The 26,738-nt window shown below is 46.8% G+C and overlaps 1 protein-coding gene across 4 annotated transcripts in view; it reads right to left on the bottom strand.

Moving 5' to 3' along the window:
* Positions 1–26,738, bottom strand: part of SLC11A2 (solute carrier family 11 member 2) — a 445,949-nt gene that overhangs the window by 256,195 nt on the left and 163,016 nt on the right. For all 4 annotated transcript variants that reach the window (XM_086965754.1, XM_086965745.1, XM_086965763.1 and 1 more), the window contains exon 2: positions 12,792–12,875. In XM_086965754.1, coding sequence (XP_086821880.1) covers positions 12,792–12,875 — 84 coding nt within the window. The remainder of the gene's footprint in view (positions 1–12,791; positions 12,876–26,738) is intronic.

A 26,738-nucleotide genomic window follows, 5' to 3' on the forward strand; every position in this document is an offset into this window, starting at 1 on the left:
GTATTCTCTCCTTAAGTGGTAGCCAATGAAGAGAAGAGAGAGCTTTCCTAGTGGAGGCTCTCCTGTGAATCATCAGAACAAGGCGAGCAGCTGCGCTCTGAATGCATTGAAGCCGGTGCAGGCATTTGTTAGTTCCACCTGGGTATAGAGCATTTCCGTAATCCAGGTGGGATGAGACTCACGCATGGACTAGGGTTTTCCCCGCTGAGATTGGGAGCACATCTAGAGTTTTCCCTAGTGCCCTAAACACTCCTAAGCACTTTCCCACCCCCTTTTTGGTGTGAGCTTCAAAAGGAGAGATTGAAGTCTAGCCATACGCCTACGTTTTAACTGGATTACTTGGCGCAGGGGTGGGGCCCAATATTTGTGGCCACCTCGACGATGACCAGATCGCCGGAGATTTTCCTACCACTAGAATCTCTGTTTTGCGGAGATGTCATTTTAGGCAGTTTATCATCCAAGAAGATAGGTCTTGCAGGAACGTGGCAAAATTTGAGGCAACTGCCTCAAAGGATTGTGACAGTAAGGCCACCAATTGCGTGTCGTCTGCATATGACACAATGGTGATACTGTGCCTTTCTATAATCTCTGCTAATGGGGCAATGTAAAGATTATAAAGAGTGGGGCTCAATATGGAACCTTGAGGGACCCCTTTGGATAGCGCAATACTTTTGAAGTAATGTGGTCTTTGGGCCACCTGAAACCTCCGGTCCTGCAGGAAGGCAGTCATCCAGTTTAGTGCCATTTTGTCCAACCCGCTTACCTGAGACGCTGTAAGAGCAGCTTATGACACACATTGTCAAAGGCCGCACTGAGGTCCAAAAGGATCAGTGCTACCGTCTGGCCGTCATCGGCAAGTCTGCGCATGGTCTCTGTTTTCAGGAGCAGCGCAGACTCTGTAGAGTATGTTGCCTTAAAGCCAGATTGTGAGGGGTGAAGTAGGGCGCGTTGGAAAATATAGGCGGTAAGTTGCATATTAACCACTTTTTCAGCTATTTTGGCAAAAAAGGGCAAGAGTGAGACAGGGCGGAAGTTCTCCAGGTGATTTGAGTTGGCACGCGGTTTCTTTGTAATGGGGAGGACAAATGCTTGCTTCCACCGCTTAGGGACCACGCCAGCAGCGAAGGAGAGTTCAAGGAGCTGCCTGAAGTAGGGTATTAGGATCTCCAAGCCATCTCCCATAATTTTAGGTGTCGTGGGGTATCTGAGAGAGCCGAATTTAATATTCAAGGCTATGCCTCAAAGATCTTCACAGGAGGGAGAATCAAATCTGGAGAGGTGGTTTGCCTCCTTCATGATTGTTCCTTCCGGTTGACAGGAGATCCCATTTGAATGCTCATCAGGAAAGGTAGTATAGATTTTTGCTTTCTCCACAAAGAAATCTGCCATTTGGTTACATGATTCTACTGAGCTGACAGTAGAAGGCACAGTTTATGCAAGTGAGGATATATATATTTAAAAATAGTAAATAATTATTTGGAGGAGCTCATGGCCTGCTCTATTCTGGCCCTATAGTAGGTAGCCCGAGTCCTCCTTATCAGGGGGTGGTAGTGTTTTAGAATGATCTTGTATTATATAAATGATATAAATGTTCTTCTGTTTAGGATCCAATTTGGGAGGAACAATGTCTAATTTGGGGTCATAAGGCTCGGATAGGTTGTCTATTCCTTTCGGCATCAAAAGTTTTGGACCGGAGATGGGTTTGCTCTTGTGAATGGCATATTTCGACTCCGAAGCATGATTCTGTTTCGGTGTGGAGTGTTTCGGCTCCAAACTGGATTTGGTCTTGGAACCGGAAGGTTTCGGATCCAAAGAGGATGTCGCGAACTCGGACCTGAACCGGCAGGCTTGTCTCTCTGTTCTGGTGCAGAGCTGAGAGGCGGGGCGTCGGAAGCATAGTCTCCGTGCCGACCTTGGCCTGAAGGCATAGGTGGTGCTGAAGCCTTATGTTTTAGGCATATGTTTAGGGGGCAGCGGGTCTTCGGTACTCACAGCGCCTGTCTCTGGGGCACATCTTTGGACTCCAGATCTATCGAGCTCCGAATCGGAGTCTGGAAAGGAGAAGGCCTTCTGCCGCTGATACGTTGACCTCTACATGTTCTGAATCTTCGCCGAAGATATAAGGAGCGTGTTCGTTATCTTGGTAATGCATTCTACGATGCCAAGCCCGACAATCGCGAAGAGTCTTTTTGGATCGGATCGATTTGCAAGCGTCGCAGTTTTCGTCCTTGTGCTCTGGATACAAGCACAAGTTACACACTTGATGTGAGTTGGTGCGAGGATACATAGCGTGGCACAGAGGATAGAATTTAAACGGAGTCCGTTCCATCAACAGAAGGCTGGACCAACACTGTAAGACCCAAAGGCCGCCCACGAAGTTTGATGGAAAGTAAAGGATGCGTTGACCGAAACGATACGTGAAGAAGTATGAAAACGTATACGAAACAATATCGGCGAGGGTAGGGTGGATTGCGCACCAAGTGGAACCCGAAAAACGGTTTAGGAACTGGAGCGCAGCAATACACGTCCAAACCCGATGGCCGAAAAAAACAATATAACAATGGAGTCGATGCCCATGCATACTATTACTGAAATGAGGAGTCACCAGGAGTCACCTTACCTAGTGACTGAAAAGACTTCTTCGAAGGAAAACAACTTGCAAACACCTAGACCCAAGACTAGATGGCAGGAGTATACAAAGCATGTGTATCGACAGCACACATGCCTCAAACAGAGTTGTTTCCTCTTTGTCTTCAAATTTGGGTCTATCCGGTATGTAAGGAGTCCCTAGCTTTCTTAAAAATAGAAGGCCTATAGGACGTAGAGCTTGATGAACTAGGTAGAGAGTTTTAAACTGCACTCACTCTTTAAAGAACATCCCATTGTGGTTCAAAACCTGACCAATTCACAAATCAATTGCGCCACATTCTGAAGATGCTGAAGCTTGTGCAGCATCTTGGTAGATAGACAGAATGAGTTACAATAACTGTTGCGGCAAAGCGCACAAGCTCCGACAATGCTGGGCTGCAAATTAAACTATATGAATGGCAGAATTTTCCAGAGCAGTTCAAGTATCTGGAAGCTGGCCGAGCAGACCTTTTGTCTGGGTCTCAAAGATGAGGTATAGGTCATTCAGTACTCCTAAAGTCAACCTTGTAGGAACTAGCCGGTGGAGAAGCCCGACGGATGTTGGCCAGCAGGTTTCCAACCAACAAGACGTGTTCCTGCCAAACACAATATCTCTATTGTAGGTCATTTCAAGAAGTTGTTCGACATCAAACATCAGATGGCTTTAAGACAATCGGTTAGCTGCCAATAAAGCTAGTCAAAGACTGAACAAATGTCAGTATCAGGCGTGTGTTATCCATATATGAGAGAACCTAGACCTTACACCAGTTCCAACAATGGCTGCACAAACAAAATGAACATAAATCGCAAAGCTCTGTGGGGTGAAAGGGCTGGTGACCCAAACTGCCTGGAAAGAAAATATGGACTGGTGTATGCTAGCTAAAGGTCACATCTATTAGAGCAGGACTTGCCCTTGGAAATCAACAAAGGTTGGGAGGGGCATGGCATATGCATAGAGGATTGTTCTTAAATGGGTAGAAATTGGACTGGGTAAGCTAATTGTAGATGAAATAATGAGTGGTGTAGACCACAATTGTTAAAATATGTATAAGCCAATGCTATGCATATGCAAAGTTGCCGACCACCGTCATGCAGTGCCATGTTGGTAAACTGCTTTTGTATTGTTGGTTAGCGTTAAAAAGTTATAATACTTTAAACTATATATATATATATATATATATATATATATATAGAGGAGGAACCTTCTTGTACTCCAGAATTCTGTGAACTGAAGACTCCAAACTCGAAAAAGTGCAGGGCTGATCCAGACAATCGTACCACTGCAGCCAGACAATGAGTCTTTCACCGTTGATCAAATGGTGCCCGGTCTAACAGCAGGAAGGATCCCTGTTTACCAGTAAAATGGAAGGTAAACACTTCATCCATAACTGCTAAGCCCATCATCTCTGTGCTGTGGTAAGGACAGAAACAAACGTATGCCCACTTCAATAGTTTGAGGCAGCACATATGGTAGTGCTCCTTTCATCTCTCCTGAACTCCAGCTACAATTTCCAATCAACTCCTCTGAACGGACCCTGTCCATCAGACACTGCTTGGCGCAAAAGTATAAAGTTGGAGAGAACAGAAGCATCTGAGTAATTGCAGTAGACTGTGATGTTGGCAGAGTAGATGGGTTGCATAGTTAGGAGTGCCTAACCGAATACATTTTTCACATGTAGTGGTGGTTGGAGAGGCTGGACTGGTGAACGTTCCTACGTTTCGTAAGGTCAGATCGGGGGGCAGATCCTTTGGGGTGGCAGCCGCAAAATTATGGAACAGCCTGACCGGGGATATCAGGCAACTGAGAGAGCTTCTTCCATTTAGAAAAATGGTAAAGACCTGGCTGTTTCCTAGAACGCAGTAGGCGTCCCCTTGTTCCTTCAGAATCTCGCGCCCCCCGGAGCCACGTTTTCCCAGCACCAGGATGCCTGCTAGGTGATAGTGCGCTTTATAAATTGAATAAATAAATAAATAAATAAATAAATAGGTGGCAGATTATAAACCTGGCAGGTATCATTGGAAATAATTTTTCGAGGAGGAAAAAGGAAATCGAAAACGTGTTATATAAGGGAGATTACCAGACACCATTTGAATGGAAAGTAGATGAAAGGAGTGCATGGGATTACAATAAACAAGGCATCAGAAAAAGAACATGTAGAGGAGGAGTACTCTCACTGTAACTAAGAGAAGGGGAAGAGAAAATTATCACATAATGAGGCAACATTCAATCTAAGGGCTTGATTTAGATCTTGGCGGGCAGGTTTGCTCCGTCACAGCGGTGACAGATATCCAGTCTGACAAAATATGAATCCCATAGGATATAATGGGATTTATATTTCAGGGGTCGGGATACCCATCACCGTTGTGATGAAGTAACTAGTCTTCCAAGATCTAAATCAGGTGCTAACACAGGGACGCATATCAACTACTGAAACACATCAGGAATGGGGACCGGAAATGATAACTAAGAGGATTTACAAGAAATGAAACAGATGAAAGGATGAAGCTCTGTGCTACAATGACATTGTGTTGTACTGTAAACAATCAAAGATTAGCAAAGCCAATAGGTCTCACTTATGTAAGAGCTATTGGCTTTGCCAATGCCTCTTAGCCATGTGTAAAATAGTATTGCTGCTGTTCAACATGGCTAGAAGTTGGTGGCGTAGAGGAGAGTGGCACAGAGTGGAATAAGGGTGGAGTAGAGTGTTGTGGATTGGCAGAGAGTTGTTTTTGGTCCTGAGGAGAACCCCAGGAAGCAGGGGGGGTTTGAAACGAAAAGACCTTTTTGTTGTATACCAAACAATTGTATTTTCCAAATATATTAGTCTGGTTGTGCATTTTTAAAACAGTCTTTGAATTAAATAAATGCACTTGCGATTTGGTATGATGCACAACTAAGTTAGACTAATAATGTTCTGTGTTTGGTGATTGTTCCTTGGTGTATCATTGGAGAGAACAAGAATTCCTTGGAATACCAAGGAGGTGGAAGAACTATGAATGTGTGATGATAGGTGTTGATGAATGAGGAATGTGGTATGATTGCAGAAGTTGTGACAATCTAAAGTGTGGGCAAGTCATTGTGTGATTTGGTGTAATTTCTTTTCTAATTTTTTCTGTCTTTTGAATTGTCTAGTGTGGTGTTTTTTATATATAAAGCTTTGTCTTGTTAAAGAAAAAAAAGTGGACTTAAATCTGATTCCAATAATAAACACTATTGAATAGTAACGGTGTACATTGACTTGTAGCTTTTGCGCCGGTTTAAGTGTTTAGTACTTGTTCATCAGTATTGGCATTTGTGGATGTTTTTCTGGAAGGAAAAGACAGCACATGACATTTGACCTCGGTCTTTGAATGTTCAGCAAATGTGACGAGAAAAGAACAAGATTTAAGACGGTTTACAGAAAACGAGTTTGTAGAAGAATACTGTACATACGGTTTGAGCAAGGATGATCGAATTGAACCTGGACAGCCAAAAGCAAATCAAGCCACCAAATGGACAGCAAGAAAACCTGAGTTACAAACCACTAAGCCAATCGCAATGCATTACTAGGTCAACTTTCAGAAAGTCCTTAAGATGTCTTTAGCATACACAGACAGCTGCCCTGTCTGGTAGGCTGGGACCTAAAAAGGAGATCAACATGAGCATTCTCATGCTTAAGGACACTGGACTGGGTCTTCTCGTCCAGAAAAGTTGTAGATTGCAGTTTCCCACTCACGGTTCGGTGCAATACCTAAGAGTAGGTGTTTCATCTACTTGCTTTGCTGCCAACTGAAGGGCGGGGGTCATTCACTGGGCATTACTCAGCATATTTGCCAATCAACTGTTTTCTTGCTCATGCTTTCTGCCTGCTGCCTCCAATACTACTCTGAACAATCACTTGTTGGGCAGCTCTGTACTTTGACTACATTGATTCAGATGCAGCCATTGATGTTCAAGTGGAACAATGGGAACTTTATGGCTTGAGAGGTTTGAAAAAAATGTTCAAAGCCACATGAGACGGGGCTTACACCATAAGAAGAATCTTTCTCTCCATTTACATAGTAGAGTTCAATCAGAAAGTGTTAGGGAATTGATCACATCGTTGTGGTCTGCACCATTACTAAGTGTATACACGGACTACAGGTTAACACAGGTATTGAATGGTTCACCCCATGGAAAATTAAACCATGCTAGGCAGCTTCGCTAGCATCTGTGTCTTGGCAAGCAGTGGCATCGGAACCTCTACAAAAGCAGACATGTCCTCTCCCAAATGAACTAGCTCACAGATGCATGCCTCGTCATGCATCTTAACATCAGAACCACAGCTGGCTAGTGTCTCTAAAACTCTTATGGCACGTCAGCCGTCCATATTGTTGAAGTTCTCACTAAACAGCAGCTCCTACATTCTGTTATCAGGAATAGTAGGCTCTGTGTTTGTGTTCTGACATACCAAAACCTTCTGCCATCCTGCGCCAGTCTCCATGCTGCTGTATGTGGCGCTCTTAATATCAACCACAGCCTGTTAATTGATTGTGCTGCCTTTACCTAACCCTTATGCCCATTAAAAATGTTCATTTCAGGATGCCGTTCTCCCTTATCTTCAAGACCACTGATTTTGTTTGTAACCCTTATCATCCCCATTTCAACATAATGCCAACACATTCTACTTAACTATACCAGAGCGGAACCCATGGTGCTGGCATCACTGAAGTTATTGACTGTGTAAATCAAAGTAGTAAGATTAATTCCGCCAGCCTGTGCCATGAAAGTACACCATCTCAGGCTATGCTGCAGAGACCGTATTACCAGTGTGGCACCAGACTGCTATTATAACTGTAGGTGCCAAATATTGTTGGGCCTGCGAATGGTCCTTCCCGTAACATAGCTGAATGATCGACCCACACAATAATATTTATCCAAGAGTAAAGTCCCAAAAGAGGCATCCAAGAATGTCTAGTATTAGAGAAGACAAAGGAAGGGATTTAAACAGAAAACGTTATATAAGGGACAGTACTGAGACTTTCTCATCAGACATTCTCCATTGAGGACTGCTTCAGCACACTTTCCCCCATGAAAAGAATTGTGAAGGGAAGATGTTGGTCGTAGTAAGGGTACTGGCTTTAAAGAAAGAAATAATCAGTCATCACAGAATTTGTAATGGATAGAAGAACATTTATCCTGACAACTTTTCTTTCTCTTGCAAGGGCAAGTTTAGTAATTTATTAGAAGGAAGTTAAGTGGAAGTGGCGCGTTGAGGTGGTTACCTATGTGCCAAGGCCCTTTTACAGTGAACTGTTGCAGGATGAAGGAGAACATAATCAATTACTTAAACAAAGCATTCTCACTTGCTTCTTGTGACTGAATTGAGACTTCTTCCTGTCCTGTTCATTGCTCCAGAGTCCCTTTGGAATCCCCCATCTGCATCCTCATTCCTGTTCGGATGTTATGGCAAAAACACTGCTCTCCGTCATTTCTTTCACGTTTGTTTATTCAGAATCTGAAATGCCTGCATACAAGTGTGACCTACTTCCTAAGATTTTACTTCCTTGTCTCATACTAGGTTTTTCCTCTTTGCGAGCCAGGTCAGCCCAAGTCCTCTGGTGACTACTGTTCATCCGTACTGTGATTCTCAGTTCGCTTTTTCCAAGCAGGAAATCATTGTAGATGAAGGAAATAGTATCAGTTGCATCTTTGTTGTAGGTAAGAAAGAATTTCATGAGCCCATCACCCAGAAGGCCTGCAATGGACAATCACATGGAACTTCATGCACGAGGAATCAGTGATACAGAGGGTGTGTGTCTGGGCAATGCGCATTTGCTTGCCTTGCACACAAATGAAGAGGTACCATTGTGACACTGATATAAAAATATATACACAAAAGGCTATTAAAACTGCAGGAGGGTGGGGTAGCAGTCACGGAAAACAAAAATTACATGACATTGCACACGTAAGGCAAAAACAAAGGAGTATGCTGTTCATATGAGGGAGAAGAAAAATGGGAAGAGAAGGGGATGGGGAGGGGGGGGAATCTTGTCAACCAGGCACTAGAAAAGAAGAGTGCGTCCTAGCACTGGGATAACTTAAATAAGGACCAAGGGCCCTCACACACCCCAAGGGGTGTCATGCTTCATCACAGGGCAGCTCCTCGTTGGGCTGGCTCTGCAATGCCCAACGGGCCACGCGAGGTGGCTCTTTACCGGAGTTATTTTCTGGTTGCCGTTGTGAAGCTTGAAGGTGTTATGAGAAGGCTTATGTGTAGGGAGCAGAAGTGGGATGAAGTGGGTGTGATCTAAAAATAGCTACAAGAGTCTCCAAAGGTAATTTTTTTCACTGGGATCTTGTGCTATGCGTTAAAATATCAACTGGTGGGCCGTAGAAGGAAGGGGGGCAATTATACCCGCTGCGGTCTAAAGGAATGTGTAAGGTGTGTGGAGGGTCAACATGTTTAATGCCCTATACTGTCCAAACGGATCTAGTCATTTCATCAGGACCTAAATTACATCTACTACTCTTAGGGGATGGCTTTTACTAGGTGAAACTCAAAAGGAAAGTCACGTCCCCTAAAGTCTGGTCTCAAAGAGTAGTTCGATTGAGTGGTGAATGAAAGAGGTTAAACTGGGCAAAAAGGCGCGAGCGGGGCCAGTTTAAAGCTGTCAAACGTTGCGGTTAGTAAAACCGCTACTGTGGACCACTCGCCCATGTAGGTAGTAACCTGTGGCAGTAGGTTTTCTGACCTCGGAAAACAATCTCCCCCCTCTGATGTGGCTTCACATTTGCGCTGTTCGCACTGTGCGGGAGGACCGTGTTGACGGCCGGTGAGCGTGTAATAAGCAAACAGCGGAGCCAACCCTATCTTATAGTCGTCCGGTACAACATCATGATCGTAACCGGATGGCACACTCTGATGTGCTGGTTCCGGGTGCTATGCTAGGGTCAATGGTGGCTAATATACAGAAGGCCAGTTCTCAGGCCATGCAAGGTACACAGCTCCTTCCTGCCCATAGTTAAAATCTGGGGTGCTAGGGTCAATAGTTGCCAATATGCAAAGGCCGGTTCTCAGGGCGTGCAAAGTACGCAGCTCCATACTACTCATAGTTAAAATAAGGTGCCACGCTAACAGCAGCCGGGGACCGGGAAGAGTGTACTTACTTCAGTCTAGTATCCGATCCGTGTAGGACTTACTCGCATCTGGCCGTCACGGGATGTGACGTCATATGCCTCCATACTGCTCATGGACTGCTGACCCATGTTCACTGAGACGTGCCATACGGTGGCCATCTTGGTGTTACCGTCACATAACCTAACTAGGGGTCGCGTGGGTAAGAGGGTACAGATTGTATAGCGAGTGATGAAGGAAATCTCCTGGGTCATGGGGGAACAATGTGACGTCCATCTTAGTTGAGAGGCATATGTTGAAAATAGGCACTTTATTGGAACTTGTCCCAATGTATAGAAGGTGTCCTGTTGGGACAAAGAAGGATGCTGAGAGGGGACTGTGTATTCAAGTGAAGGGTGACCCAAATATGTAGGACACGTGGAGGAAAGATTAGTGATTGGGACATTAAATTTGCACACTCGTTATGCAAATTGAGGGTAAGTGATACCCAGCCCTCATGTGGAGTTTCTGTGATTCGTCCATGGATAGACATGGCTCTGTGTATTGAATGTAAGCGCCATATTGGAACTTGTCTCAATAAATGGAGGATGTCATACGTGGCCAAGGCAAGATGCTGAGAGGGGGATTGTTGTGCATACGTGAAGGGCGACCCAGATGTATGGTCCACATGGAGGAAAGGAGGGTATTTGAGAAGATTAAAAAGGTACTTTACATTTGCATATTCGTTATGGGAATTGCAGGTTTGTAATGCCCAGCCCCGATTTGGAGTTTTTTGTAATGCGTCCATGGGTGGACATGGATCCTGGGGATGGTGGAGGCACAAGGACGCATGCGGATTGTCACCGTGAGGAATGATCACCATGACTGAGGATTAACACAGTTGTCATTATGTCAAGGTGACTGGTAGTCAAGTTGCAGACTGGAGTGGTCTGTGCTTGTTAACATGTCAGTTCCCCCATGGAATGTCATCGTGTAGACTTGCTTGGTGTCTGCCAGGATGGAACACCCACTGTTGTTCCCTCATTAGGAGAGCTTGTGGGGTTATGATTGTATATGATTCTAGGATAGTCCAGTCGATCTCTTTGGGTGTGTGCCCTAATTCCATGTAGAGGGTAAGCATTTTCGTCATTGTCTTTCTGCATCTTATTTTGCTGCGATGTTCTGTCATTCTTAATTTCACAGCCCGTGAGGTCATCCCTATGTACCGTTTTTGGCAGGGGCACGTGGTCATCTACACACAGATTTTAGTGTTACAATTAGTGTGTACCTTCTGGACCCAGGTCTCAGTGGGCCCAGGTTGATTTGTGTTGATTGTCGCGTGAGGGGGCAAACACTACATGTACCACAAGGAAATGGGGTCCACATACAGTGACCAAATGACTCTCCATTTCACTGTGACATCATATTTCCTATACTGGACTTTAATTTAATGATTTGCTATATAGTTGGGATTCACTTCATTTGCTATAAAGACGAAGACTGGAAAGGAAAGGTCGGTAAACTGGTCACTGTAGGCAGACAGAAAGGAACAACAGGAAATTGGACACAGAGGAAGTATTAATGGAAAATATGGCAAAGTCACAGACACTAGATACAGAATGAGACTTGACAGCCAATGAGGCACATATACAGGAGAACTCAAAATGAGAAATCTAAGGGAACAGGACATAGGACACACAGAAAACAGGACATTCCAGTGGTAAGCAATAGAGGCATACGAAATGGGACAGAGAAGAATGTGGAGCCAGGCAGTGCTTAATTGAGCCGTGGGGGCCACCACCACTTATTTTTGGGGACCAGCACTTATTTTTTATCATTGAACATGTCTCCAGATCAAGGGAAAGAAACACACAAGAAGGAAAGAAGGGGGAAGAGAAAGACAGAAAACACTGCTACAAAGGTAGAAAGCAGGAACCTGCATGAGTGATATAAAGGGGCAAGGGGTGTCTGGAAGTGGATTCAAGAGGCCTTGGTAATCAGTGTACTGACATTTTATTTATTTATTTTATTTATTTTAAAGGTTTTATATAGCACTGGATATACCCTGGGGTATCAGAGAGCTTTACATGGTTACATCAAGAAAAGCATTAGGTTACAGTGCGTCAAGAGTAGTATTGCAAGAGAGGGGAGGTAACATTGGTTCAAAGGCATAAAATACAGACAATAAGGTCAATAGAAACACTGACAAAACGTGAGAACCTAAGGCTAATGACACTCGGAATTACTATCTACTATAGCGAGTACATAGTGAAAGACAGCAAGTGTGTATTGGGCAGGCTAAAAAAGGAGAGGGGGGAACTTTGATGGGGGCGCCATAAAAAGGGGGAGGGTGAAGAAGCAGGAGGTCAGTGAGGACTAGGGCTAAAAAAGGAGATTAAGGTTGAATGAGAGGGGAAAGGGAGATTGAAAGATGTGGCTGTAGGATGAAGGGGGGCGAGGCAGTCAGGAGATTAGTAAGGAGAGGCCAGGTAAGCGAGATAAGGGTAAAGACAATAAAAGGACTTAGTGAAAAAGGGGGGGTAGGGAAGTGGGATAAGGCAGATTGTGATAGGGGGGAGGGGATGGGAGCATCGGCCAACTTTTAAGCTGAACTTGGAGCACGGCATTCTTTTCACAAATTAAACATTGGAAATGAGACTTGTGCCGAGAGGGTGTAACAAAGGGAACAGGAGGAAACCCAAAATGTCACTTTTCAGATGGAAGAAAGACTTTAGACGAAGGGATCGAAAAACTAAGGCAGATTAAACAGGGTGCCACCCACTATAAAAGCCGAAGTTCAAAATGACAGATATCCAACTGCACAGGTGCAACGCATACACCCCTCTTTTGAATCAATTAAAGGTCTAGAAAACACTGGCACTTTTAAACAGAGTAAAAGAACCAAGAAAGTATACATATTCTGATGGATAAGACTAATCCACGCTCCTGTTTAGAACGTAAATAAATCCACATGTTCACAGTCAGTGTGCCAGAATGCTTTTCTATTCAAAACAAATCTGCAATTATTTGCTACCACGCTATCCTGAAAATAATTAACAATAATATATTAGTTTTGCTTTATTTTACCATCCAGCTGCTCCCACTTCCTGTCTGGCCCCATGGTGTGAGTGGACAGAGAAGTCTCACGCTCTTCGGAGTTCGCCACATCCACTGTAAAAGGAAAAAAAATTTTTTAGGGCAAAGTATGCATGTTATAAAACACACAATAGTCATGCCGCCAAAATGGTTTTGCCAGACTCCGAATCCTAGAGCAAACATCCATTCTATAATAACAGGAAAAAACACACCGCTAGTACAGGAGACTTTCTGATTACGTTATGTTACGCATGCAGGAGCGCTGTTGGAGGAAGTCACCATAACGCTGCGGTTGCAGTACGCAGCTAATGGCCCGCGGCTGACCGAGGCACCATCCTGCCTGTTTCTACTTGCCGCACATCCTGCTTGTCTGCCCGGCTTCTCCACAGACCACAGTACACCATTATACTACTCCCTGGAGTTCCGGCAGCCTTGCTCTTGCTGAGGGTGTTGTCACCCTCCTACAGTGCGAGGACCGCTCATTCTACTATTCCACCATTTATTTTGACCATCTACCCCGTGAATCTTCCAACACCCCACGCCTGAGTGGCCAAGGCTGGGAGTGGGTGAGAGCGCCCTGCAAGTATCACGCATCAGGCGTTAGACTAACGCATTTCAGTGTGGTGGTCTGCATCACCGCACTGAAATGCATAGTCACGCATAATCACGCCTCTTGAGCTGTCAAACAGGAGCGCTAGTAACCATGCACCAGAAGAACTAAAACTAAAGCTGGAGTGGCAGCACGCAGTCCGCGCTGCACCGGGAGCGGACTCAGTCTGCAGCTGTAGCTGCTACTCTGTCACAATGTAACAACAATAATAAAATTTACGGCGGGCTGTGGCGCAGCATATGTGATACATTCATGACTGCTGTGAGAGTTACTAGTGGGTAAGGAGGATTTAAGGACATACACTTTAATTTAATAGGCGCCATGGGATATCCTGCTGCCACCAAGGTGGCACCAGCAGGTCATAAATAAAATTTTGGAAGGCTCGCATAGCGTTGCAAAGTGGTAATTTAGGTAAAAAAGGATGATCTAGCAACCGGAGGGAGACGAGGACCCACACCACTGGGGCCGCCGCAGCTGAGCCAACCTCTTGCGGCGAACGTGGCGCTGGAATTGCTCATCCCAGAGCACTTTAGTCTCTCCACACAGCTGCTGAGCCTCAGAATCAATACGAAGCCCTTGCGGCCATGATGAGGCGGCCCGTACGAATAGCCGCTCGCCTCAAAGCAAAGTGAGTCCCTAGCGTGAACGATCACTCTGCTTGAGCTCAAAATGTGCTCTACTTGAATAGCGCTACCACGCTGTGACAACACTAGTTTAGTTGGTGCAAGTCCAACAAAGTGCTTTCAGCACGGCCACCGGCAGGGTTGGATTGAGATTAAAAAGTGGCCCACATTTGCATATTGCCTTTCCGCAAAACACAGTTTCTGTGAAATGTTATTAAAAAAAGGGGGGGGGGGGTTAAAAAAATGCACCAATTAGTTTCCACTGGTGAAACACACCAGAAAACAAGTTAGGCCACTTCTACTCAGGGCCCCTGCCTCAGCTCAATATGCATACATTAATGGGCTGGCCGAGCAAGAGAAAGGGTGTGACACCTCTGCTCGTTGATAAAAGGGAGGTAATGGGCGCCCATCTACCTCCACAAAGGCCATTCAGGCACCCACTGGGCAGCTGGTGGTATCCTACGAACGCAGAAACCACCCAAATCGGCCCCTTCAGACTGCTCAAAAAAGCAGCCACAGCTGAAACTGGATACCAGCCCCTCGGGCATTGCCCGAGTGCCCGCGTTACCAATCAGACCCTGGCCACCAGTGAGCGTCAGTTTGGCAGGTACAGGTATATAAAATTGGGATGATTTCACCCATGGATTCTATGCTGAATTTAGCAGTTCCTCCAGCTCGAATGGGATTGTATCTTACCACCTAACTTAGAATCAGGACTGTAAATACTTCTTTTTACAGGTTTTTCAAATCGCTGTGTTTGTCTCCCTTTGCAGTCAGAGGAGAACATATTACTTGTGGTCTGGGGTAAGACATTGCAGTCCGGCCCCGGGCCATGTAGAGTGCCTGGAGGCAGGCATCCGCAACGCAATGTATGCAGCTGCACAGACAACTTCCTGCTCGGATTTTGTCACGACCGGAGGCTCCGATTATGCTTTTCTCACTTCGCTTTATTCCATTACATCATCATCATCATCATCATCATCATCATCATCATAGCTTTATTTCGATATAAATAGATCATAAAAGCATTTTACAAATTATGTGAAAAAGGTACAAAGTATAAAATTTTGGACAGGGGTACCATATTAGGAAAAAATTAATAACACAACTAGGTGATACGACTTTCCCTTTTCCTTTCTCCTTACCTACTATACATAATTATACAATCAATAAATAACAATTCATTGAGGTAAAAAACAAGCAATACATGGTTTAAAAGTAGATTAAACTGTCTCAGCTTTGAAGCGAAGTAAAACAAAGTTTAAAAAGAATCTTCATCCGGGACATAACTTTTTTGATCTGATCACCCATGCCCAGCTGAGAAATTTGGCCACACCGCAAGCCAGAGTAGTATTAATATCCGTTCGCAGTATTCTCAGTGCTTCGCGGTGATTCCTGGTTCCTAGTCCCAAACACAAGGTGTGGGACGCTTTCAACCACTCCATCGCAGTGTGGGCACTGTGTGCCGAAACTTGATTTTTTATTGCTCTTTTATTGCTCTTTGATTGTTATTATTGCATGCTTGGCTGTTTGGGGGTTAACCTGTGTTTGTTCCACAGATCCCCGATCGGCCGCAGGAGCAGGTGAGCTCCTTATGCGGCTGCGTCCCTCTTAAGTTGCGGTGTTTCCTTTCACCGCCTGGGGCGCTCTTCCGTCTTGTTGGTCGCTCAGCGCGGTCCCCATTCTGAGGAGCCGCGTGTGACGCCTACGGGCTGATTACTTTGCTGAGCACATTTTAAGCACGCTGGGAGGCAGGGAGAGGACCGGTCCAGAAGGAGAGCCTGGCGTGCGGGGGGTTTGTAGTGCTTGCTCTAACTGCAGTGTTTCTGCTGTCCCAAGAGCCTTGCAGTCCAACGGTCTGCCCATATTTCCCTAACTTTCAAGTTGCAGTGAGCGCGGTTTTCTGCCTCTTTATTATTGTTATTTTCCTTTATTATGGAGTAGGACAACGTCTATGAGCAGGGTAACTTCCGTATGATGATGCCTTTTTTGAGGCAGTGGACACATCCATTTATAGGTGTGTCAACTAGGTAAAGGGTCCTATTGAGCAACGCCTCTCAGAGCGCATTGTTCAAGAGTGCGGCAAGCTGGCGCAGGCGCGTTCTAAGGCCTTTGCGCAGGTTCCGTCAGCCCCTTTGCAGACCCCTAGTGCTAACCCTGCAAGGGAGGGTTCCCCGCCCCCGAAGGCCTGTAGTGGGGATGGGCCTGGGGACGCCCCGGTTGTTGCTAAAGGGGCGTTTGAGCATTTGCGTAATGCATTCCTAGCGCGCGCAACCCCGTCCGCTCCTGGACAGTCTTCGGTCTCAGAGTCTGTTCCATCTCCTGCGCCGGACTCCCCCGAGACGAATGGGGGCTCCCCGGAGAATTCGGAGGACGACACGGGGTCTTCGCGGTCTTGGCGCCTGGCTGGTTCTTCCGCTTCTCTGCCGCAAGATAGCTCGGGCATGCTGGACCCAGGTGAAATTATTCATCTGAGGTCGGCGGCCCGGACCCCTGGGGAGAGGGTGGCTACGTTTGTGGACGGCCGCCTCCGCACGCCCCTAAAGAAAGAGGCGAGCGGTTGCCTGCGGTCTGAATGTCCGCGCCCTACTTTAGAGGGGAAGGTGGCCTGTACACCGGAGCTTGATTCCAAAATGGCATCCTTTATGGCCAAATTCGTAAAGAATCCACGGAAGGGAATAGACAGATCATGGCGTTTATGCCAAGATAAACTGCTGGTCGCCATAGGACCGTTAACCAAAATATTGGATATGGCGGAGGAGGCCAAAGATTCGGGTGCTGCCATTTCCCCAGTGGTGCTTTCCAATTGGGAGCAGTGCGCCCATTTATTCTTGGGCAACGCTAACCGCGCCCTATCGCCGGAACATCGTCGATCTGTGCTCATTAAGTTGGATCCTAAGTTAGGGGATCTGGCCTCCACGGAGGCAGGGGCCGTAGCGCAAGGGGGGGGGGGGGGGGGGGGGCTCTTTGGGGATCCCTTTGCGAAAGAATTAGGGAAGTTTGTGTCCACTTTCACCTCGCTGGACAAGGCCCAGTCCAGCTTTAAGAGGGTCTTTCAGCCACGGGTCTCTCAAGGGGCCGGTCGCAGTAGGGGCCGTGCGACCGGCCGTGGCGTGAATTCCGTTCCCACTAGAGGACAAGGCTCCGGACGTGGCCAGTATTCCACCAGCGCCAGTTACTCCGAGTTCTACCCCAAGAGAGGGCAGCGGTTCAGAGGCCGCGGTTTCAAGAACAATGCCAGCGGTGGAAATAATTCCGGTAAGTGTTTGGCCAGCGGCACGTCTTTGTATCGGGGAGCGGTTGGCACGCTTCCAAGACGCTTGGGCAGAGCTCACATCGGATGCTTGGGTTCTGCAAACTATCTGAGGGTTTCATATAGAGTTCTTCAATACCCCTCGTCAAGAATTCCACCCTCGCCTCATTTCCTTCTCTGACACGGATACCCTCTTGGTCGACGAGGAAGTCTCCGCCTTTCCCCGCAAGGAAGCCATCTGTCGTTCCCAGCTTCACCCTTGTGGGTTTCTCAGCAATATTTTCCTGGTGGACAAGGCAGGTGGGGGCCGTCGGCCGGTCATCAACCTCAAAGAATTCAACACCTGGTTGGTGTCCCGGCATTTCAAGATGGAAGGAATCCATCTGCTCAGGGATCTCCTCCTTCCAGCCGACTGGATGGTACGCCTGGACCTCAAGGATGCATACTTGGTGGTACCCATCCATCCACTACACAGGAGTTTCCTCCAGTTCTGCTGGAAGGACCAGCTATACGAGTTCACCGCCCTTCCGTTCGGTCTTTCCTAGGCACCGTGGTGCTTTACAAAGGTGCTTCACCCGGTGGTGGAATTTCTCAGGGCCCCAGGCATCCGGATGATCGTCTACTTAGGCGACATCTTGATCATGGGGCAATGCCCCAGGACTTTGTCGGTGCAACTTCAGCAGACGTGTCGCTTTTGCAACATCTGGGGTTCGTGATCAACGGAGACAAGTCTGTCTTGACACTGTCGCAGATCGTAACCTTTCTGGGTTTCGTCGTGGACTCAGTCAAGGCTACCTTGAGCTTGCCATACCAAAAAATGGCCAAGATTCAAAACGAGCAACGTCAGACGATCTCCAAATCTCATGTCTCCCTCAGGCAGATTGCCAGGGTGGTGGGGCTTCTATCCTCGTCCATCCAGGCAAGTTTCCCGGGTCCCCTGCATTATCGAGCCATGCAGCGGTTGAAAGCATCTCATCTTCGAATGGGGTTGCCTTACGAACATTTGGTACCCATCTCTGCGGACGTAAAGGAAGAGATGGCGTGGTGGCTCTCTCCCATGGAGGCGTGGAACGATCGAACGATTTCTGGCTCCGTTCCGGACTTGGTTATATAGTCCGATGCCAGCAGGTTGGGATGGGGGGCACACTGCGGAGAGTTTTCCACAGGAGGCGTCCCGTCTTCTGAAGAGCAGGGATTGCACATCGATTGCCTGGAACTCCTGGCGGGATCCTTGGCGGTCAGGCACTGGACGAAGGAACGGGTTCAATCTTGTGTCCTTCTGAAAATGGAAAATGTTTCAGCTGTCTGTTACGTCAATCATCTGGGGGTCCTCAGTCACGGGCCTTGGCGAATCTAGCGAAGGATTTTTGGGAGTACTGCCTAGCACATCATATCTCGGTGACGGTGGAGTATCTCCCGGGACAGACCAACCAGGTGGCGGACTGGAATTTGAGGTATCTGGTCGATTAGAGCCAGTGGAAGCTGGACCCGGGGGTCTTCAGGTGGCTGGCCCGTCTGTGGGGGCCTTTTACGGTGGATCTCTTTGCATCACGACTGGATCATCAGGTACCACGCTTCTGCAGTTGGAGGCTGGACCCTCTCGCGGAGGCCACCGATGCTTTCTTACAGGAGTGGAGCATGGAGAAGGTTTATGCGTTTCCGCCCTTCTCCATGATCGTGCGGACGGCAACCCAGATCTGCCGACAAAGAGCGGAATTGGTGCTGGTGACACCGTTATGGAGGCCTCAAGTGTGGTTTCCGATTCTTCAGGAACTTTTTGGGGATTTTCCAATCCTATTTCCCGGTTTAGTCACCTCCTCTTGAGTCCCAGCGGGGAATGTCATCACCTAGTCACCGAGGGGACTCTCCGTCTCATGGCATGGCGGCTTTCCGGCAACGCTGGATGCTCCCAGGCCTTACGAGAACATCTGATGAGCTCTTGTCCAAAGCTTGGGCAGTAAGCACCTCTAAGCGTCATCGCTCCGCCTGAACGAAATGGTGGCGTGGGTGTCTTCAACGGGGTTTGGATCCCTTGGTCGCCAGAGTTTTTCCCGTCCTGAATTATTTGGCAGAATTGGCAACGTCCGGGTTAGCATATCGTTCTATTAACGAGGTCCGCTCATCGATTTCCATGGCTCACCCTTGGGAGGAGCACCCTTTTGTCTGCAAGCTGTTGCGGGGTATTCGGCTCTCATTACTTCCGGAACCGCGTTACTCAGTTTTATGGGACGTTAATTTGGTCTTGAATCTTTTCCTTTCTTGGCAACAGAATAAGTACCTTTGTTTGAAGGAGCTTTTGGCCAAACTGACCATGCTTTTATGTCTGGTGTCTTGTCGAAGGGTGTCTGATGTACGCGCTCTGGATGCTTCAGCGCGGGCTTTTTCCCAGGATGGGGTGACGTTCATGGTAGGTCGCGGGACTACGTCATTGACCAGATCCATTTCTTATTCTGCATTTTTGGATTGTCCCAAGTTATGTGTGGTTAATTGTCGTAAGGCTTACGAAGACCTTACTCAAGATTTACACCCTCCGGACGAACGTCAACTTCTAATTGTTTTACAAAAACGGCACAGAGCAATCTCCTCTCCCACCATTGCCCGGTGGGTGCGTTGGGTCATGCAAGAAGCGGGTATAGACACCAAACAGTTTGGTGCTCACTCAGTCAGGGGGGCAATGGCTTCAAAGGCCTTTTCTCTGGGAGCACGTTTGGAAGATCTAATGCGAGCGGCGTACTGGTACTCAGATTCTACTTTTAAGAGGTTTTACTTTAAACCGGTCTTGGAATTTGCTCAGTTGGTGGTAAGTGAACTTTAAACTAGCATAATTGGAGCCCCCAGTCCGGACATAGAATCGGAATTTGCCTAGCATAAGTAACGGTACGTTTCAATTCTATTAAGGATACAGAGGCGAGGATTATCCCACCCGTTGCACATTTGTGCGAACCCGCCCTTTTGGGAGTAAGTACTTCTTTTGTTCTGCACCTCTTTAAGAAGTGTTTGAGTTTTGATGTGTCCTGTAGTTGCTTCTTGCATAATGAGGTTGTCCGTGAAGTGCCTCACACTGTCTTTGTCTCTTCTAGGACAGGATGGTGCTAAGCAGAATCAATAAACCTGTTGAGTGATTGGCGCTGAGAAAGAGGAAGGACAGCCTGGGCAAGGGAACTATGTAGATTGCATAGACACTGTGGAAGGACTTGTATGGACAATGCCCCGGTGGTTCTTGGGAGTTGTAGTCTAAACTGGACTTTGTTAGGTTATGATATTTTTTCTTGTTATTTCCTTTTTTGTGGAAGAAAACGATGAAAGTATGGCTCTTCTGGCTGCTGGAAAAATTGTAATGGAATAAAGCGAAGAGAGAAAAGCATAATCCTCGCCTCTGTGTCATTAATAGAATTGAAACTTACGGTTACTTATGCTAGGCAAATTTTGATTCTGCAGCACTGCACACAGGACCAGCATGCAGCAAGAACACAACTTAACTTAAATTAGGCCTTGTGTCTTAACCCGTATATCATTTATGGTTAAGATGAGGGATTGTTTTTTATCATTTTTTTTATCTTCTGCTTCTCTCTCTCGAAGCTCTCTTCCAGTAATTCCCGCCGCCCCCTCCTCACGTAGGGTCCTGTCAGCAGAGCCTGGTGTTGTAGTAGCTGTGCGACAGGCAGAAGTAACTAGAATGTTTAGTGGCTAGCCTAACTGATTAATGTATTCTAATCATTTATGATAAAAATGAACAGTCCAACAAATTGCTTATTGACAACATAGGTACTGGTTCTTCGATTATATGTACAAATTAAAATAGTTTCTTTTAAAACCCTGGTAACTTTCTCGACAAACCGGGCCCCCAGGAATTGCTGCTGCCGACGGGTGCTGGCTAAGTTAAATTACAGGAAGACCAACACCTCACGTAGGGTCCTGTCAGCAGAGCCTGGTGTTGTAGTAGCTGTGCGACAGGCATAAGTAACTAGAGCGTTTAGTGGCTGGACTAACTGACTGGGTAATTTATTCTAATCATTTATGATATAAATGAACAGTCCAACAAATTGCTTTAAGTGCGGCCAAAGGCATTAGTTAAATGGAAAACAATGACAACATGATCTCTATTTAACAGGAAATTGAAATAATTATTCATGTTCTCAACATATATTAATTTATGATATTTAAGCCACCGGTGTTCGTTAAGTCAGCTGAGAAGATGCCTGTTGGGGGGGGACTCAGTGCGCTAGTGTGCTGTAACAACATAGGTACTGGTTCTTCGATTATATCACCCTGGTAACTTTCTCGACAAACCGGGCCCCCAGGAATTGCTGCTGCCGACGGGTGCTGGCCAAGTTAAATTACAGGAAAACCAACACCTGTGTTCGGCCTCCTGACTGCTTGATTGAATGACATTGAAGCCTTGAGAAAGTCGCGGGACGATTTCCCAGTTTGTGTGCCGAAACACGTGTAGGCTGATCAGAAAGAAAAGAATAAAAGTAAGAGAAGATTTCTGAAACTGTGTTTATAATTTGTGTATACTTGCATTGGTATTTAATATTACTCTACAGACATGTGCTAAGGATTTTGTGAATTTCTCTGTTGGATTTTGCCACAACTTTGGGGGAGGTTGGTGGTTCTCCTCACCTTACAGCACCGTAATTCAATACTATCCTGAACTGATTTATGAGCTATAGTTCCTAAGGCGCTGTACAACCTATAACTATACCACTGTCTATTACATTTGTCACTCATAGTCGTTGAAATGTCACTCATAATGTCACATATGGCAATCTGAAACCTTGGCAGCTATGCAGTGAGCAGGAAGCTGTGAGTAAGCAGGGTGGGGAGGCAAGAGCCCTGAGCAAGAGCCCGAGGAGTGTGTGACGGTCTGGGTACAGGGCTGGGTCAGAGGGTGGTACTACGGTAGTAGTACCACCCTCTGACCCAGCCCTGTTCCCATGCAAGCCAGCCGGCAGGCAGGCAGGCAGCCAACAGAGAACAAGCGTCCTCGTGCGGAGGCAAGTAGGGCTACCGGAGCGAGAGGAGAGAAAGCGTTGAGTGGTAGAAGTGGCCACTACAAGTTGTGGTGCTCTTGCTGCCCTGCTACTCCCTGCTTGTAGCTGCCTGCTGCTACCCTTCTCCAGCCTCCTGCAACAGCCCCATAACAGCCCCTGAAACAGCCCATTCTGAGGCCTGGAGAAAACTGCCCTAATGGAAGGACTGCACAAACAGTCAGCACTGCCACAAAGCATCAAGCACCAAGACAGCAATATTACCAAAAGGCATCTGGAAACAGCAACACAGAAGCAATTTACAGCTCATCCTCTTTAGGTCCCAGGAAATATTGTAATCACCTTTAAGTGGCAAGCAGGTAATAAATAAACACATACAGCTGCCTAACAGAGTCTGACCGCATTGCGCTTGGAACAAGGGAGGCATCTGTGATCTATCAAAAAAAGAGGCACACATAGAAACGTGCGTGGCCTAAACTGACCAAAATTAGACCTGGAAGAGGGAGGCAACAGGCCTCATCAGCAATGAACAAAAGGAAAAGGAACAGTAAATTGTCAAGTGAAGCAAACAAAAAAAAGGCTCATGTAAAGGCTCAACAGTTCATCCAAGCCCGGTGACCGAACAAACTGCAACAACATCAGGTAACCAACCAAGATGTACTCCAAGTTCACCTTCATAAAAGATGCTGGACCAGTGCTCTGCTCAAGCAATGATGGGGTAAATGGGCTTCCATCCCCACTAAAACCAGTGACTGTTGATCAACACAATGTGGCAAGATGAAAGGCTCATGAAAGCGAGCAAAAACAGCACAATCACTGTAATAGAAGTGATGAGCAATGTAGTCCAAGTTGGATCAGAAATGCCCACAAGGCAAGAGAATAAGGAGAACTCCGAGAACATGAGTGTGTCTGATGCCAAAGTGAAACCCAAAGAGGAGACAACCGGTAAGAAGGAGAAATCACGAACTGCAAATAGCAGAAGCCCAAATAAAGAAGGACGGATCGACGAATTTGAGGATCTTGTCTCAATAGAGGGCCCCATCAGCGAATTGGAAGCTCACAAAAGCCCCACAAGCACAGATAGATGTCATCTCACCTAACACAACGACAAGCAGGCAACTACTGTTGCCGCCCCAGGTGGAGGTTGAGCCAACAAATATCAATTACATTTTCACCAAGACCTCAACCGCAGGAACAATGCAGGCAAACACAGCTTCCTCAAACATTGGCTCAAAGCAAACCCCCTTCGGATACAAAACTAGCGTACATTATTTGGCTTCATCTCGATCTCCAAGCAAAGCCCTTTTTAGTATCGCCAATAACGATCTAACGCCAAACAAGCCGGATACATAGGTCACAAATTTCGACAATTCTTATCTTACAACACAGAAGTGGTAGGAATTGGTAGCCTCCTATACACCTGATCTATCTCTGGAGAAAAACAGCAAGATGACTAAAACCGACACCAACCAGGATAAACAAAACAGGCCGGATAATATATGGCCATCATTACTGAACACCATGCAATTGAATATCAATGCTATGCAATACCAATCAGATAAAATGGACATTTCAACTCTCACTTCTTAACTCAATAGCCGTCTGTTTCAAATATCGATGACAAATTATTTGACTTAAATTATCTGATTAGACGGGCCCAAACCGGGACGTAGTTGACTTACACAAGCTGTACCAGTGTTGCAATTGTGGAGAAACTATGAGTGTTACCATCTACGATGGGAGACCTTCTGTCAGACATAAAGAAAGCAACTAAAAGCATAATGGCAGCTTCCCATGCCACCTTCCCCTCGAGGACAGATGCAACTAACCCAGAAGATGAACAAGCGGATGCGGAGGCCCAAGAGAGCAGACACAACATGGAAAACGACCAAACCCAAGGTGGGAAGTCACAGAAGGATGAGGAAAGTAATGACCAAGAGCACCAAGGGCAGTTGACCTCCCCCCTTGTGGGGGCCTGCAATGGCAAGGAGGTCATCGCAGATCACGGAGGACCAAAGCCCAGCCAACTGCTCCACTTGATTCAAAGCAACGGAGAGAATAGTGAAAGAAAGGGAATGAAAGGGAAGGAAGATATAACGGCCTACTTTGAAACTGGTTCAACAATTCTAACACCTAGCGGTCCAGCATTGCAGGCAACTAGAGATACTGCAACAAACATATAAATTGGACCCAGCCAGCCCTTTACGGGTAGTGTGACAATGGAGGATGGAGGATAGAGCTACGCTTATGGGAGGAGAAACCTCTCAGTAATCAACTACCTTAGGTACCAGAGTCAGGCACTGCTCCCCAGATGAGAAGGCTGACCCTCAAGAAAAGCCACATCTAAGCCCTGTAAATGGGTCAAAACCTACACCTACCTCACTTAAAGAGACAGTCTCACTGAACCGTCCAGCATCGGGTCAGAACACACAACAAATAAATGCCTTCAGCAGGCTGCGGACACAGTTGGAAAAATGCACTACCCAGTTTTTACCAGAATACAAGTCCAAGGGTAGTGCTGATACTCTAAACAGGGTGAACATCTTACAGCTGTTAACAGCCATAACCAGACAGTAGGATCTAAAAATCATCTGACCGGACATCCATAGAATTTGTGGAACATAATAACCATCTAGGCAATGAGGCAACAAAAGCGATTTGGGCATCACCCGGCATAGCCAGGAGGGTTCTGGACAAACATGAACAATTAAGTACCTAAATAAAACTGCTGCCTTATCAAACTCCGGGATCCCCTGAGCCTTTGCTCGCTAGGCACAACGATCACCCAAGACCCTGCCATGAGTGTGCACATCCTCTGTATTAACCCCTTCCTTGCTCACATCGGCCAACGGCCAACGCAAGCATTCCCTCCCTGGTGCTGCGCAAGACTGCTGGCCGATGCAGCCCCGCCCACCCATTAGAAACCCCGCACCGCGGCGGAATGTTTGCATCGATAAACGGGTTAAAGAGGGCGCCGACTGCATCTCCAATGCATAAGGAGAAAACAGTCTGCCAGGGTGCCATTTCGATTGTGACTGGAGCTCCAGCAAGCACAATAAAAGCCCGGAGCAACAATCCACAACTTCACAGGAATCCCTCACCGACTGCCCAAAAAACACCTTACGCTTATGCTCTTGGAATATGAATGCTCTGGGAAACAAAACATCAGACTCTCAGTTGTTGCTCTATTTACAATGCTTTGATCTTGTGCTCTTACAGTAGACCTGGTTGGATCAACCATTCAATTTACAAGGTTTAAAGCTACACGATCTTCCAGCCACTAAAATCGCTAAATATGGCCACCTCAAAGGAGGACTTGCAATATAGATCCCTATAATAAGTATTAATGCGGTCAAAGAGCTGGATTGAAAATTAGCCTTGACAAATGCAATACAGGCTGCCAGAGTGACAGTTAAAAGCATTAATAAAGATCTGCAGTTGGTGCTAGTAAAAATATACATTCACCCACGAGACAATGCCAACGGGGTCAACCTGCTGGGAGGGGAGGTAACCAGGTTATTATCGGAGGCGCAGACACCAAACTTCATAATAACGGACGACTTCAATCTTTATATGCTGAATACAACAGATGATAACTTTCTGGGAACCGATATCCCCGGACAGCCTGCCGGGTTCTGGATCTGGATCTGGATCAGGGCTTCGATACCCTAAACTGGACATTTCTTTTATCAGTGCTACATCGCGCTGGACTCTGCCCAACTCTTCTAGCATATATATGGCTGCTATACACCAATCTCATCACCAGGGTTCGCCTCGGACTCTACATCTCAGCGGAGATCGAGGTTCGAGGGGGCTCCAGACAGGGGTGCCCGCTGTCACCCCTACTCTTCGCGCTCGCCGCGGAACCTTTGGCCATCCACCTACGACAAGGTGGTCACAGCTGGGGTATTCCATTGGCCGACACTATCCATTGCGTTTCTATGTACGCTGATGACCTTCTCCTCTACCTGCAAGACATTACAGCCGACCTTTCCCCCATCTGGGGTTCACTCACGGAGTTTGCCAGCGCGTCCGGGTTGAAGGTGAACTGGGACAAATACATAGTATATCCTCTACACTCGGCCTTACCTCTCCAGGACGTCTGGCTAGGCCCACAAAAACTGACCGGGCACGCAGAAGCCCCTAGATATCTCAGGGTCCACCTCTATCACTCTCCCGCAGACCTCCTAGAGAACAACCACGGACGAGCGCTGGGGAGCATTCACTCACAGGTTGGTTTCTGGCGGACTCTTCTGTTAGCCCCGATCGGGCGCATAGCTTTAGCCAAAATGATAATGGTCCCTCGACTCCTATACTACTTTACCAATCTGCCAGCAGTCCCACCGACATCCTTCTTTCGCGACCGTGACTCCCTGCTTAGTTCACTTATATGGGGCCATGGTCGACACAGGATCTTCCCACACAAGGTGGACTCAATGCCCCTTCCTTTGAGGCTTACTT

This window comes from Lissotriton vulgaris, chromosome 1_1, assembly GCF_964263255.1.
Source record: "Lissotriton vulgaris chromosome 1_1, aLisVul1.2, whole genome shotgun sequence".
In the NCBI taxonomy this organism is placed as follows: domain Eukaryota; kingdom Metazoa; phylum Chordata; class Amphibia; order Caudata; family Salamandridae; genus Lissotriton; species Lissotriton vulgaris.